The sequence below is a fragment of the Biomphalaria glabrata genome, chromosome 1 (genome assembly GCF_947242115.1).
Source record: "Biomphalaria glabrata chromosome 1, xgBioGlab47.1, whole genome shotgun sequence".
Lineage (NCBI taxonomy): Eukaryota > Metazoa > Mollusca > Gastropoda > Planorbidae > Biomphalaria > Biomphalaria glabrata.
This window is the reverse complement of record NC_074711.1, coordinates 30,311,778-30,329,101: the sequence shown is the minus strand read 5'-3', so window position 1 is coordinate 30,329,101 and position 17,324 is coordinate 30,311,778. Positions and strand designations below refer to the sequence as shown.

At 36.9% G+C, this 17,324-nt stretch overlaps 1 protein-coding gene across 3 annotated transcripts in view; it reads left to right on the top strand.

The window, feature by feature from the left end:
- The window catches only part of LOC106079283 (solute carrier family 40 member 1-like), a 34,704-nt gene extending 31,494 nt beyond the window's left edge, over positions 1-3,210 (top strand). For 2 of the 3 annotated variants that reach the window (XM_056031911.1, XM_056031919.1), the window contains 2 exons: positions 516-665; positions 2,199-3,210. In XM_056031911.1, the coding sequence (XP_055887886.1) occupies positions 516-665; positions 2,199-2,488 (440 nt within the window). In that variant the 3' untranslated portion in view covers positions 2,489-3,210. The remainder of the gene's footprint in view (positions 1-515; positions 666-2,198) is intronic. The other variant, XM_056031929.1, reaches the window with a different exon arrangement.
- Positions 3,211-17,324: the final 14,114 nt, after the last annotated feature.

The window sequence follows — 17,324 nt, the reverse complement described above, 5'->3', positions numbered from 1 at the left end:
GTATCTGGTGTAGAGAATACATGAAGTGTTGATGTATCTGGTGTAGAGAAGACATGAAGTGTTGATGTATCTGGTGTAGAGAATACATGAAGTGTTGATGTATCTGGTGTAGAGAATGCATGAAGTGTTGATGTATCTGGTGTAGAGAAGACATGAAGTGTTGATGTATCTGGTGTAGAGAAGACATGAAGTGTTGATCAACTGTTGTTAAAAGTAAATGATACATTTGGAGTATTTGTTGAGCACTGCAGGATCAAATAATCTTACTTCTTTTGTTTGTATCTTTTATTTAGTTGGCAGCAATTTGACGTCCCTTACATTGTAACCTCTCTTGATAACCCCCAATGATTATTCATCTTATGGCTTATGATATGAAGTTAAATTTTCTTTAAACTTAAAAAAGGAAAAAAAAGATTTCTTTTACTGCTAATTAACCCAGCAAGTCTCTTTGTTCTTGCTTCTAAAAGGTCGAACAATGCATTTAGTTTAATGTCTTGTATACTGCGTACTTCCAGCCGCCATAGTTCCAGCAGACAACATCACCACTAACCAACCTTTCGACACCATAACAACGGAACCATTGAGCATCTTTGCCTGTCCAGACAAGGAGGTCTCCATTATCTCAGTCAGTGTCCTGATGGGCGGCATCGTGGCCTCCAGAGTCGGTATGTATTCAGTGCAGTCGTCCTTTCCTCCCACAGATAAACAAACAATGTTCCCCCGTGGCTCGATCAGGCTGTTACACGAATACGAGACAGAACATCGCTAGCCAACACCCAATAAATTGGAATAGACAAGACGAGAAGATATATTTTTTTTTTGGTTCTGTTCTGTTACTAACTTGTTTTATTTATTATTATTTTTTAGGGTAGATTAGAAGCAATGACTCTTAAATCGGTTAATTGTTTTAAAACAGATATCTATTATATAAAGTAGAGTGAAAGGACTATGTGTGTATGTCCCGCATAGAAATCAAAACCGTTTGACCGATATTGATAAAACTTGGTATAAATGTTCTTAGATCATGTCTGAGCCATTAGTGTATGTTTAATGTCCCTCTAACAACCAGGGGCCTAAAAATATTTTAAAAAATAAAGCAAACTAAATTTATCTCTATTGAGAGATACAACTTTTTAACAAATCGGGTAAACCCGTTTTCATAGTATTTTATATGATATGAATATGGTGTCTAAACGGTAAACCCATTTTCAAACCCTACTTTTATTTTCATGACAATTTTATTTTTTGCCATTGATCTAGATCTAAATCCAATCCCCTAGTTCAGTAAGGCCTTCAGGCCGCGGATGATATCCGGCTAGTTGTTAATAATGTTTTAGAAGTGTCGACATGATTCTAGCTCTAGCGGAAATAGTAATGAATAAAGAAAGAACTAAAGATATTTCTTTAGCAGTCTCAATTTTAGTGTTAACTCTAGTGTGATATTAGTGTGATGCTAAATTCTCTTAAAGTGCAGCGATTGCATTATGTGGCAACTGGAAGACTAAAGTCTATAGATCTGCGTTTGGTTCTTTACATTAACTTGGCGTGACGTAAGTAGAACAAATACAGCATCGATTCTTCCATAATGATGCCAATTAAACAAATAGCTAATGCTGTTGTCCTCTTTAGCTATTGGATCGAATCCTTGACTCAACGGAATCGAATCAACTTTGTTATAGCAAATACATGAATGTTGCAGAAGTTAATGAAGAAACTGATCCACGAAGTTGTTGTTTTTAATAAAATTTAGATCTATATCTCACAGACTAATTTCCTATAAACGTAGAAAACCAAACGGACAAGAGAATAAGCCTATTATGACCTAAGAGAAGATAAACAGTCTCACCTACATGTTTCAGACCACGATTAATGTTTTAATTAGTTTGTATTGTAGACAAAAACCTGTTAGACATATTCCAGGATACACATTTGTATCCGGCATGTATGGAAAGTAGTTAAAGTAATGATTCCATTCTGAATGTCCATGAATTGATTTAAATTAATCGTTCACCACATACCACGTGACCTCTTAAGAAGAGGTACTCTCGACAGTGGTATATGAAGTTATGCCTTTAAAGTAAGTACCGGGACAAATCTGGCCTATCCAATGTCAGGGACTCATTAGAGGTTGGTGGACTCAAGACCTCCCTCGACACAAACTATTAAAATAATGTGAATGATGGAAACTCTGTCCCCAGGTCTGTGGATGGCTGACTTGGCCATCACTCAGATGTTTATGGAGACTGTGGTCGAGAACGAAAGAGGCATTGTCAATGGGGTCCAGAACTCTCTCAATCAGCTGCTGGACATCATCAAGTCAGCACTAGTCATCGCTTTGCCTCTGGCGCCTCAGTTCGGACTTTTGATTATCCTGTCCTTCGCGTTTGTTTATGCTGGCTGGATACTGTACATTATATTCTTATGCCGAGCGCCACGTGACCTCTTCAAGAGAGGTCGTCTTGACAACGGATATGAAGTCATGCCATAAATAACTTCATGCAACAGAACTTTGCGGTAAATATGGGTCAGTGCTGATTATAAACTTTATAACGGGAGCATTTATTTTTATTTTTATTTTATTTTATATTAGTACATCCGAAAATCTTTTTGGTTATATTTTTTTAATATTGTAGAAAATATTCATTTATTTAAGCTTTTCAATTTGTATACATCAATATCTACGACAATGTGAAATAATGCATGTGTTATGAAGATATTGTTTGAAAATGAACTGTTTACATTTCATTGACAAAATATTGGTACGTCGATGTTTCATTTGTTAATCGTACTAACGATGTTTCATCTGTTCCTCATCCTTATGATTTATATGTTTATAGTTCTGGTGATGTTTCATCTAATCATCATACTCATGGTGTCTTATACGTTTATCGCACTGAAGATGTTTCATCTGTTTATCATATTGATGATGTTCGATCTATTTATAATTCTGAGGATGTTTCATCTGTTTATAGTATTGATGACGTTTCATTAATTGTTTTTTTCGCTTCGAAAAACTGACATTACTTTATTTTTTTTGTTCTAAAATAAGTTACAGTATTTGAATGTAAATATTTGATGTGCTTCGCTTATTGATTTATTTTAATAACACATGTATAACATCTAATTGAGCATCTTTTAATCTTGCAGATTAGAATTAATGTTTATGTAATATGAAACGAACTGAATATTAAATATTGAAGAAGACTTGAAGTACAAAACTTTGATTAATTTCTAAACTAATTTTCCATTTGTGTCTGTCTGAGAGAAGAATGCTCAGATAATTGGAGGGAGAAGAAAATACCGGCTTGGTTGACTTACTTGTTACTGTGATAAGACATGGTAAGGATATTGGTCCTTTTTTTACAAAGCTTATATCAACTCACTGTCTGTCTGTCTGGTAAAAAGTTTGTACACGAGATTTCTCCCAGACCCAATCTCGGATCAAGCTTAAATTTTGAACAATTATTTATTTTACCTGACAACACAAGTATCAATAAAAGAAATTAGCCAATAATGTAATTAATTATTGGTTTTAAATTATTTTGTTTGGTTTCTCGAATAGGGGGAAAAAATTGTAATTCACTGAAGTGGTGGTATAAGGTGAATTAGCCCCCTTTATAGGTCGTCGTCTGAGTCTTAGTGAACACAATAGAAACGATACAATCTTCCATGTTCATAAGCTCTCCACTAGCAGAGTGATTACAAACTAAACCACACTGAGAAGGCTTCATCCATGAGTTCGAATTCAGGTCGTTCCTTCTTTCTTTAATTTTATAAATGCATTCTAGATCTATTACAAATGTAATTACATGACTGATCCAAACTAATTGATATAAGCACGCTTAATACAAACATATATATATATATTCTTAAGTCTATCCAAATAAACATCTTGTTTGGGTCACTTTGAAGGTTAGGGTCAAGGACAGAGTAGAGATTCCTTCTATTTCTCCTGCCTGAGTCAATCAATCATATAAGAAAAAGAGGAAACTTCCAGTTTGAAGCTAAGTCTGTCACTCTGTCAACAACGTAGACTGGATTGTATATCACATGCTGAGTGTACTTCACGTCATAGCGAGCAGCTAGACTAAGGACTTATCACAGAGATGCTAACTAACTTAACACTAGCGGGGGCGGCGATCGATTGACTGGGAAAAGGAGTGGGTGGGGGAGAGTACTTAGCACTTGTTTTTGAGTAGAAATTAAACATTTTGTCAATGATCATTTTAGAACGTAATTAAAGATACGCCTGCTCTCACAAAGGCCGCGGGACTCACATTTGAGGCCCATAGAAAAAGCCCTTGCCGAAGACAGGGACATAAGAGGAAAAGAAACAAATAGACATGGTCCAACGACTTTGTATTACATGTGGCAAAACATGCAGGTCACAAGTGGGTTTATGTAATCACGTGGAACATTGTACTCCTTCTTAGTCATCAGACTCGAAGACATGACATTCAAAGTCATGACATTCAAAGTCATGACATTCAAAGACATGACATTCAAAGACATGACATTCAAAGACATGACATTCAAAGATATGACATTCAAAGACATGACATTCAAAGACATGACATTCAAAGACATGACATTCAAAGACCTTTTTAAACCTTTTTTTTATAAAGTGTAGTCACTATCCTCGTCTCAAGAACTTCAGTGTCTTGAACAGGTCAACAACAGGTCAACAAATCAGGAGGAAGGGCGATACCTGTTGAAGCATTTCCCTTTAAACACTGATCCCCTCCCTCCACGCTTAATCCTGTATGAGCTATTCAATTTCCTTCCTTTGTTTTTTTCGCACACGTTGTTTCTGTGCATGGTTTAAAATTGTGATATTAAATAAGTCAAGAGTATCATTTCATACTACAGTTTATCGCTCTAAAGAAAAGTGTATTGAAACTACATGATTACAGTATTTGTATCGATTTAACTGTTTCATAATTTTACAAGAAAAACAAAACAAAATACTTTAAGAAAAAAAAAAAGACAATACCTAAACCTTCTTTGTACATCATCGATTAGTTTACCCTAAATAACTAATGAATATTAGATTAAAAAAAAAAATGGAACATACACCCCCACCTCAAGAAAAAGTCCTGAATGTATAAATCTACTAGACTTTATAATATTCTAATGATAGACCTTTACATCGAGACTTAGAAGACGGTGCGCAAAATTTCCCGGAACAATGATGTAATAAACACTTAAATAAATGCGGAAATACCCGAAGACGTATAATCTGTTCAAGATAAATAATTTCTAGCCATAGACATATATATATGTCTATGTTTCTAGCCTAATTTAGATTAATTTTTTGATTACTTTAAAAATCATAACAGGCAAACTAGAGAAGTTTCCCAGTGTGGCCAACGTGCTAGTAATTACTTTCTTAACGATATAGGTCTATCCCAACTTAAAATTTCTAAGAATATCGTTTGAGCCTTTTTCGAGAACCGTTTCCATCCACGTTTTGCTCAGATGGTTTTGTCCAACCGATGCGGAATGTGCACGTGTATTAGATATTGGAAATAGAGTTCTATTCATGCCAGGCTCAAACAAATGGACATTTCCGTAATACGAGATCATAGACTTATATATATACTACTCTAGACTGGACATGGAGATTTTTTAACACTACAAAAAATGTGATTTTTTTTTTTAGAAAGTTGGATCAAGGCGTTGTTTGTATAGTTAAAAGAAGTAAAGTTGTTGTGTGTTTTTTTTCAGCTCTGACCTATGTAACATATAATTTAATTTTTAGATCTAGATCATAGACTTATATAATATATAAGTCTATGAGCTAGATCTAGTAATTGAACATCAAAAATAAGAGTACTCTCGCCTCATAATTTTTATTTTGCAATTGTTAGATACATAATCTAGAAAGATCTAGGTAATTAATCTATGTAAATGTAAATAAGATGATTTAAATCAACATGAACTATTTCGATCTAGGATTTTTGAAACATTATCTCAATGGAAACAACCAGGAAATCGCTTTGTTTCATACATAGTTTCATATATTTGCGTGAATATCCGAGAAATGAATTTGTATTATTTCTAAGCTTTGAAAACTAAAGATCATTACTTTTCTATGAAAAAAGAGTTTACGTACATAAAAATCTACATATATATAGGTCTGTGAATCGATCACTCGCGGATAAGAATTTATTTCCAGTTTCCAGTCTAGTATACTATATAAGTCTATGTACGAGATATTGATATGTTTAGCTTCCTGTTGTTGACGGTGGTTGGCTTGTAGCACCAAACAGCTGGTAGACAACGAAACCGCTGTAGGTGTATTATATCCTGATAAACTTGAAATGACTTGAGTAACTTCTTTATAAACAATACTATTAAATGTAACGTTTAATTATGATCTAGATAGAATCAAGTAAATATGAACTAAAATAAATGTACTAGAGTTGACTAATAATGTTTTTTTTAAAACAAAATCGAACTCACTACAATTAGACAACCTTTCAGTCTCACGTCCGGCAGTCGTCTGTCCGAAGACCAAAAGACGACAATGCCACCTATGTTGCATCATTCACAACCACTCTCTAGCCTCTTCCCACCGTCACCATAGAAACACACACACACACATTCCATAACACCCCCGGGGCCCCGCCTTTCCTCTTTCCTTCTACCACACTCTGTCCATGTCAAATCTATTCATCAGCGACACGCCACTCTCCTACCCCTCTCTCTGTTTATTCTGCTTTTATTATTCATTCCTAGTTCCTACTATAAACTTAATAGGCAATAGAAGAAAAATGTGAAACAAATCAAACGCTGGAAGGCATTAAAAAGTACGAGTTAAAAAAAATTGAATCATTTGTTTCAAGAGATAAACTTTCGCTCATAACAGTGTGACTGGATAGCCTATCTGATAGAGCGTCGTATTAATAGGCGGATGTCCTGGGGTTCGATCACATAGCTGGCCTTTTTTTTTTCTCTTTACATTTCAATGACATATAATTAAGTTTACTATGAACTTGAAGTAGGAATTGATTTTATTTTTTTTAATGACATTATTTTTGGTTAAAGTTTGGGTCAGTTTGAAGATAAAGGTCAACAACCAAGTACAGATCCCTCCCACTGCCAGAGCCAAGGGGAGATTAGGAAAATCAAGTCAGGGGTTAGGCATTAAGGCTTGAGCCAGGTCTGTCTTTCTGTCAACCTCTTGGAACTCCAGAGATGGACTGTAGAATCACACGCTGAGTGCACACAGTGAGTACTTAGACTAGGCGGTAAACAGTATGCCAACGATCAAAACACTGGAGAAATCAGGACCCTGGAGGAGTTAGGGCCGATAGCCCGTTACTTACCATATGGGTGCGAGGGGCGGACTTACTTTTGTCGAGAAATCGCACATTTAACTTAGTTAATTAAAGAATTAACTATTGATTTGGTTGACATATTCTTCGATTGTGTACATTCTCCCTACTTTTTTTTTATATTCACAATCTATTTTTAGCGGCCCCCGAAAGGGTAAACGACGCTATTAGTTTTGTGTGAAATGTCTGTCCGTCTGTCAGTCCGTCCCGTTTAGATCTCGTAAACTAGAAAAGATAGTGAAAATCCGACATCATAATATTTTAGACCATTCAAAGTTCTGATGCAACGGCTACTTTTTTCTTTTTTGAAAGCGATAAATCTAATTTTTTTTTAATCACTTATGCTAGCAGGGTTTTTTTATAAAATGACACCACTTTTACAACTATTAACTATTAAACACTCAAACACTTGAGGCTCTTTATTAGGGGAGACGTCCGTTTAAATTTAAAACGAATAGTAATCATGTAAACTGCATTTTCGTTACCTTTCTACACAGAGGGGCAACCGGACCCTTATAGACAATTAGATCAAATATTAGACATCAGTAAGGCCAGGGGAGGCGCTGTGGCTGATCGGTGAAGCGCTTGGCTTTCGAACCGGGGTTCCCGGGTTTGATAATAAAATAATTTATTACACAAATCAAAGAACTAATGAAGTTCGAACACAAATCAAAGAACTAATGAAGTTCTAACACAAATCAAAGAACTAATGGAGTACTAACACAAAACAAGAACAAATGGGGTATTAACACAAATCAAAGAACTAATGGGGTACTAACAAAAATCAAGAACAAATGGGGTATTAACACAAATCAAAGAACTAATGATCATATTGTTACGTATTTCTGAATCTTCTGGCTAAATGTATTAGTAGGCATACAAATAAAAACACTGTAAAGAACTTGACGACTAAACTTTCAATTTCATATAACTTTAATGACTATTAACTCTAACAATTCGTCACTGTAACATGTAGCGTAGAAGACTGTACAATAACGGTCAGTTTACAGTTAGGGGGTTAGGGGGGTCTATCAGTGGGAGAAGTGGTGGGCTTGTTTTCTAACAACATGGGCTGTGGGGGTCTATCAGTGGGAGAAGGGGTGTTCTTGTATCTTGATCTTGTTGGAGCCATCCACGTTGCACTCTGCATGTGTCGCTTTCTCCGCCTCCTCCATTTGATATTTCTTTGGTTGCGTTGATGTCGTTGTCGTTGTCTTGCTTTCTTGTCAATCAATGCTGATGGCAGCCACTTAGCACACAGGAAGGTATTGCATTTCATGGCTGTAGTCATCAAGACTGTTGATCTCACAAGTGTCTTTAGCGTTATTCTTCGATGGATGCTTTGCGAATGAGCTGCAAGTCCACTTGAAGGCAAGTTGTCAAATACGTCATCACCTTCATCCGAGTCTGGAGGACTCGATTGTGGGGCAGGTTGATAACATTCAACTTGCAAAGGTCCATCAACTTCAGCATCAGATTCTATTGTGTTTCCTTGACTTTGACCAGGACTTCTCGCGCTGATCTTGACAGCTGGACAAGCTTCTGTTAAGTACAGACCTTGCTGGTGTATTTCTTGGCATTCACAGTCTTCTTGCAAAGCTACGTACGTACAGTTCTTGTCAAACGCATGGGTGCAATAATCAAGCTTTGAGTTCCTCTCGTAGACTGGCAGATAGACAGAAGTCTTTAAGGCCCACAGCAACAGGCTTGGACGCAGACCCAATGTTGTCTTGATCTGTTTGGCTGGTTGAGGTACTCATATCAGGTATATCTGTAGCTAAAGCTTCGGTCAAACTATAGGTCTCTTCTATTGTTTCTTCAGCGCTCTCATTCTGCTTTTCGTTGAAATAGAAACAGCTACCGTCTCTTTTCATTTCTTGTTGGCCACATTCGTTTGGTTTGCTATCACAGTCACAGACAGCACAGCCATCACCAGCATCTTTATCGTAATTGTCTGTATCGCCACATTCTTGGTTGGACAATTGTTCGCTGTTCATCAATGGTGTAGCTCTTTCATCTGGGTGTTCAGAAGCTCGTTAATCATGATTCTAGTTTGATCTTTTATCGTATTTGTTTGTTCTTCTGTCTTGTTGGGCTTGGTAACTATTTGTTCATTCTCATTCATGGCTTTGATCAAATGGTTAAATGAAAAAAATCGGGTGTTGATTTCTGATTCTATCTCCTTAATGCTCTCATTCACCGAGTTCATTTTGTATTGCAAAGTTCTCAGGAGCTCCGTCATATTAGGTTTGATTTCAAATTGGCAAGTGTCCGGATTCTCATCCGGATTCTCATCTTCCTCCAACAGGGCTTGTCTGAGACGTGCTGTTAGCGTTTCCTTATTTCCGTTATGCTGTAGACCTCTTTCTCGAAGCTCTTGTCTAAGTTCTTTCATGTCAAGTTCAATAAGAAGTTTGATGGAACACATTCTAGCCAGAAAGATCCCACTTCTGACACCAATTGTTACGTATTTCTGAATCTTCTGGCTAAATGTATTAGTAGGCATACAAATAAAAACACTGTAAAGAACTTGACGACAAAACTTTCAGTTTCATATAACTTTAATGACTATTAACTCTAACAATTCGTCACTGTAACATGTAGCGTAGAAGACTGTACAATAACGGTCAGTTTACAGTTAGCTATACTTTGTTGCAATTCATCTCTTCACTTCGTTGCAATTCATCTCTCCTCAACTTGCATCGAGCCGTATTCCACAGAACAGACCAACGACACACTTCCCAGTGTCGCTCCAGGTCTCCCAAAGCTGAACCAAGTCGTACTCAAGTCTACCGAATTAGAGCCGCACATCGACTGTAACGGCTCAAGTCCACTGTAGTTCGCTGTATAGACTTTAACGACAGTAGTCCACTCCAGTTAACTCTACCCTGTTAACTTGCATCGAATCGTACACATCTCTCTTCTACTGTCTCGCACAGTAGACAACAGTACCGACGACTCACTCACCACTGACTTTCACATTAACTCTCTGGCTTATATAGAGTCCCTAATCACTCCTCCAAAGTTTGCACAAACACTGCTAGTATTTTCTGGAATAACACTTGAGGAAACGTCACATCCTGTCTTTGTTTATACATGTAGATTCCAGAAAACATCGGCTGCAGTGTCATCTTGCCGGGGTGACAAGTTGTGACCTCTATTTGTCACTGGACATTGCTAGTACCTTCTGGAAAAACACGTAAGGACACGTCACATCCTGTCTTTGTTGATACGCGTAGATTCCAAAGAACACCGGCTGCTGTGTCATCTCGCTGGGGTCACACGTAGACCTCTACTTGTCACTGTTCATTTGTAACAATATTATTACAGCAATACAAAAGTGCAACGAAAGAAAAACATCCGTCTTTAGCAGACAACAAACAACAACTTCGTTTCATGTTGACTATCTTTCGTACGACATCCATCACAGTTCTACATTTCCGTAGTACGGAACAAATAGACATCGTCATCATCCCGTTTCCCTACTTCTGTTATCTTTTTACTGTTCTTATTATTATTTGTGTACATTACACCATCTCCATCTTAAATCTAGTCGTCCTTTACACACGACGTCCCGCAACCCCTTTAACTTTACTTTTTCCCGCCATTTTTATTTTGTTACCTCGATGGATCACTTCAGTTCCGTGTCCGAGTATAACAACATTAGACACGTGAGGTTTTGATTATCAATTAACTTTGAGTTTACTGGTTGTTTTTTTTTTATCTATTTGTGTAGCTGATCAAGGTCTACTGAATTTAAATATTTTCTTTCGCATCTGCGTTTTCATTCAAGTTTATTTCTTGAATACGTAAAGGGCGATGATTAAGTTCCATTAAATTCTAGTGTTTTCCTATTTTTTAAAGAAAATTGTTCTGAGATGTCTGTTGATATATGTTTGTCTAATATGTTTGTTCATTAATATCTCGCATTGATCATACAGCATCAAACATTGTTGGCTTCCGAACCATAGGGAGGGGAGTTAATCTCGAGGACGACAGCTATTTTGAATTTCGGGATTTTCCGGAAGCCTGTGAGTGTATCCAACTCGAATGGGTACCTAAGTTGGGGAAAGCATTTGAAAGTAATGGCAGTCGGTCGTAGTGCTGGTCATATGACACCCTCGTTGACCGTTGGCCAAAGAGATAGGTAACCCTGCCCTATAGATCGCAAGATCTAAATGAGCAACTTTATTTTTATAAATCGTGCAGTGCTATAATCTTGTATATATATATACTTATATATTAAAAGTAGAGAATTAAATCAGTTTTATCTTTTCGTATACCCACGTAAGATTATTTTATCACTGTGTACACTGTGTGCTATAAAATAACATCGTATGAAATGCATCCTATATAATAGCACGTAACTAGGAGTTTTTTTGCTGCGCAGCTGTCATGTCGTTACATTATTGGCAAGGTTGCCATGTAATACCGATATAACTACTATTTAAACCAGTGATGCCCAAAATACGGCACGCGGAGCCAGAGACTTGGTTCCGTCCGGCCCGCCGAGACGTCGGCACAAAGAGTAGAAATCTCCCCCCCCCCCTTTTTTTTCCCCCCCAAAATAATTTTTGAAATAATGTTACGTTAGAGCCTTCTGATGGTTTGGCACGATGACCTTTAACATTTGTGCGTTTATGAAATGGGTGAGTTGAAGAGATTACAAGTGGAATTTAAAATCTACCAGGAAAAGTGAATGGATCTTTTTTTTTTTTTTTGTGAATATGATAATAAGCTAATATATTTGATTTGTAAACAAGAGAGTGGCTTTTTTTCTCTAAAACAACATATAAATGCCATTATAAAACAAATATTACGGCATTCTTGGTTTGATGCGCAAATAAAAAACATTTTTGAACTACGCCTAGAAACTGGAGGATCGATGGGAATATTGACCAAAAAGAGACAAGAAAATGAGTGGTTAGCTAGCTATAATTTTGCTCACATTTTAAGTAGAGAAATGAAGACATTTTCTGACAAAAAATAGTTATCTTTCATCAATGAATGTAAGAACAGTAAGTAGTAAGTACTAGATCCATATGTTTCTATTAAAATTGTTTTAGATCAATTTCTTTTCGTTTTTGAACCTTTTCGGTCATTTGGCCCGCGACACGAGTGTCGGAAATTAAATTGGCCCTCAGGTTGAATTTAGTTTTGGCATCACTGATTTAAACAATAAAGTTCATTTACTTAATTCAATGTAACAATTCTCAAGTTTTTATATATCTCTTGTATTTGAGTTGAATTGCTAAAAGCCTGAAAATCAGTTTATGTTACTGACTATTTGAAAGCTATGCTAGTTATAACAATAAAAAAGCTTTCCTGCGGGGTGCCCTATAGAAATAAGTTCATTGCATTTAGCAGGGATGAAAGGACACTTAATTAGTATGACACTCAGGCACACCATTCTCTGACGTATATCGTGATATATGTTTGTAAAATGTTTGACATGTTTCGGATGTTCCTTCAGAGTCGAAGATAATCTTCTTCCTAGTCTGAAACTCTTTCAGGACGACGGGGATGGCACTGGTAGGGTTACGATGGTCTCCCTGAAGTGCTTGGCCTTCGACCTCGATGTCTAGTTCCCAGGACAGGAAGTTTAAAGCCTTAAAATAAACATTTGGCGAATTAGATCTTATTTCATTATGGCACAACGCAGGAGGCGACATTCCCTAGAGACATGGTTTCGACTCTCATTATTAGACTGTTTTATTGATCCTTATTGCGGTAATGGAAATTTGTGGTAATTAATGATAAATAATAAACAATTCAAAACAATAAACATTTCAAAATATTTTAATATTCTTCTTAGCTCAGAGATATTGTTATAACCTTGCCATGCACACCGCCATTCAAGATAGTGCAGAAGGTGCGCACTGCCAGAAACCAGACTGAGAAGGATGTTTACATTAGGAGAGAACGATTTCCGCCCAAGTCAATATGAAGAAACTGTGCTTAAGATAGATGTTGTTTCATGTACTTTGTGATGTCCTGTGCATACACATCCTTGCCTCGTTTAGTTGCCGCCCTCAAGTTATTACAATATTATAATGAAACTGTTGAAAAAAAAATTTAATTACTAAACACAATATCTATCAACCTGAACCTAAACCCAGTGGCGTAACTAAGGGGGGGGGGGAGGGGGGGGAGAATTTTACAATCCCCCCGGGCCCCCACCTAGGGGGTCCCCCAAATGGGTGTCCGAAATTTATTTGTAAATACATAAATTAATATATTTGATTGACAAATAGTGTCAACGGGTGTCTTTTTTTTTTTCAACATTTATGGATTAAATTTATCACAAAGACTAAACATAAATCTAGGTCTATAAGTACGTTGACTTTGTTGACATTTTAAAAATATTTTTTCCCACAGAGATCAAAGTTTTTTTTAAAGCTAGTTTTACATTTTAAACTTTGTTGCCACGAATAAAACTGCATGATATACAGCGAATTCCAGGTATCTTGTTACCTTTACTAATAATAGATCTAAATGGCGAGTAGCCTATTTTATGGCTACACTAATTAGGCCTAACCTTGAAGCAAAATTTACAGAATCAAGTATAACAGATTCAAAAGTTATTCTTAATAATGCTAGAATAGTCCATTATTCGGGTTTGGCGTCTATAATTTCAGAATTAAACTTCACACTCGAGTTATTACCCCTCTATTCATCTTTCCTCAATCCAATAGAAACTCTCTTTTTATTTCCATCTAATCCTTTTGCTTTCGCACAAAACATAAACAACAAACAATGACGTAATATCATATAATATTAGCACATCCTTCCTTTTGAAGTTATTATCACACCCATCCTTTTAAAGTTCTTAAGAGTGATATCTACTAGCAGGGCCGGCCCTATCATTTGCTGGGCCCTATGCGAAACGGATCGCGTGGGGCCTAGCCTGGGTAGGGATGAGCATAATGTCAAAATTATTTTTTTTTAATTAGAAAATAGGCCTACTTTCGTCTTTGCAATAAATTTTTATCAAATAAAAGCTCGCAATGCCACTTTTTATTTATAGGCACCCCAAAATGTCAATTTCGTCTTTTCTTCAGGAGATTTGAATAAATTCAAAAAAGTTCAGGACTTTATCGTATATTTTGCCTTTTCATGAGATTTCCTGGAGGCCCTGGAAAATCAGGAGGTCGCGAAAACCCTGTTATTTCATATACGTTATAATGGTTTAATTTAATAATGTACACTTAGAATTAGCGCGGGTCCTATGAAAGCGCGGGGCCCACTGCGACCGCATAGGCTGCAGTGGCCTAAGGCCGGCCCTGTCTTCTAGGAACTTTAACAATTCGTCCACTTCTGGTTGTCTTGACTGGCACAACAAGTTCTCTAGACCTTGGTCTATAACTGTCTGTTTCGTTTGTTCCAACAGTTTGCAGTTCATTGTCTCCATCGGTATCATCTATAGTACCCAGAGATGTCTTCATCGAAACTCTTATTCAAAAAGCGTTGATTTCTTCTGTATGTTTTTCCGTTTGTCTTTATGATGTAAGATCTGGGTGCTGAATGTTTTTTTGTGACAACTTCTTTCTGTCATGTTTGACCTAGACGAACTCTCCGGCAGAATAATCTTTAGGTAGTCTTGCTTTTGCATTGTATTTCAATTTGCTTTTCATCTGTCGTTCGTTGAGTAATGTCTCTGCATTTCCAGCTACTATGGTTTCAATAGTTTGGGATCAGTTGGAATGATTCCCTGAGTCTTCTACTCGTCACCAGTTGTGATGGTGAATACGGCAGTCCACTTATCGGAGTATTTCTATACTCGAGCATAACGAGATATAGATCTTTCCAGCTTTTGTATACTCTGAATCCTTTTGCTTGCGCACAAACATAAACAACCAACAATGACGTAATACCATATAATATTAGCATAGAATCTTCTTCATGCAGTGGAAAATTAAGAATTTTTTGCCTATCTTGAATTCTGGTCAAAGCTCTTGCGCCCAATTAATTTAGTTCAGAAGAAACTACAAAAGTCTAGACTGCATATACGGGAATCTGCTAAAGAAATTAGTATCCTTTCATGCTTTCTGCAAAATGATGAAAAACTGACAAAACCCAATCCATAGAAAAAGCAAAAGAAGGTAGTGAATACTATGGATTCCCTGTAATCAAAACAACCAGAAGAAAGAAAAGACTTGATGGGAAGTTGAGTTCTAATGTAGGACTGTCAAAAGATCTGCAATTCAAACGTGTTGCGACAGAAGTGCTGGACAGATTTCATATGGAGATGAAGGGCAGATTTAAAAGGCTTGAAAGAAAATGGATACCTTTGGGTTTCTTCTTGAACCAAGACACCTGTTAGATGAAGACCCGCTTATGACAAACTGTGCTACTTTTCCTGTTTCTATGATGAAATAAATGGCAAATCGCTTTTTCAATGATGTCATTGATGCACGAGCCCTTTTCATTAACAAACTAGTAATACAATCACCAATAGACATATTAAGGAAACAGGCTTCATATGGTAATTACGTGTACTCAAATTTTGCAACCTCCTCCGAATACCGCTAACTCAGGCCACTTCCATTACGTCATGTGAGAGATCATTCTCAAAGCTCAAGTTCATCAAAAGCTATCTCAGGAGCACAACGACACAAGAAAGGCTTATCATGGCTTTAATGTCAGTGAAGTCACAAATACTAGAAAGTATCGATGTAGTTAATGTTATAGATGTCTTTGCTGCACAGAATGCACGACGTGAAGCGATATCAATTTAGATTTGTCACTTGTGCATTATTTAACTAATAAACAACGGTATTATTCATTAAAAGAGTCTTGATTACTTTTTGATAAGTTTACTGATATACTGAACCAATTTGATTTGGGGCCTATATATTTTTGCGTACATTATCCCATGTCATATGTCGAATGTCAAAATGCAAGGGGCCCCCAAAGAGGTCGATCCCCCCGGGCCCCCAAATCCCTAGTTACGCCCCTGCCTAAACCCCTGTTTACATAGAGTTCTAAAAGCAGAAAGTAATATGCATGGATTTATAGAAACCTTTATTTGCCACCACCTTCCCTTATATCTTAGTCCGGTGATTCTCAAACATTTTCCTTAACGGAACACTTGGCACATACTGATTAATTAGCATAACACTTTGCTTATTTTTTTAGAGAGATTAAATCACCTGGTGGCCTACTAATAGATTATTCCAGTAGTTCGCGGAACACCTATTCGGGGTTCCGGGGAAGACAGTTTAGGAAACACTGTTATAGTCTGTTGGACGTTTGGGGCACTACAGATAATCTTAAGACCGGCTCTCTCCATTCGTCTATTTTTCCATGACTAGAATCTCTTTCAGTGACAGGCCCGTCGATTCTTTGATGTTGTCTTGCCCTCACTTTCTCTGTTTCTCTATTTCCAAAGAGACTTCCCACCTAAGATCAAGAACCTCATTCAACACTCGCAGACAAACACCCTACTTTTTCCATACAACTTACGAACTAATTCGAATCAAACCAGGATATCACGTGACCGTATTTTTCGGTGTTTTACCCATGAGCATCACGTGACCGCTTGTTTTTGGTGAACGAGGTGCGTTGTTTAACCCATTGGTCACCCATAACCATAAAACTCAGACATCTCATGTGTCACGTAATCGTCAAGGTGTGTCAACAAGGTCTTTTTACACTTCCATATTGTACAGAGAAGAGTAGATCATGTAAGGGAAGATAATTCTAAATGATTTTTTTTTTAAATTATATTCCGCTACTCCAACTTTTGTACTAACGGGCTGCAATAATAGATCAGAAAAACGTATATCAGGGTCCATTTGGTCCATTATTTTTAAGCTTCATGCCAAGTGTAAATTGTGTGAATCTATTATTGAATTTGAATCAAAGGTGTTGTCTGACATTCTTTCAAGGTGACCTGCCCAACGTAGTCTGTTCTTTTTTATTTCGTTCACTATTGGTGGGTCTTCATATAATTGATATAACTCATGGTTAGTGCGTGTCCTC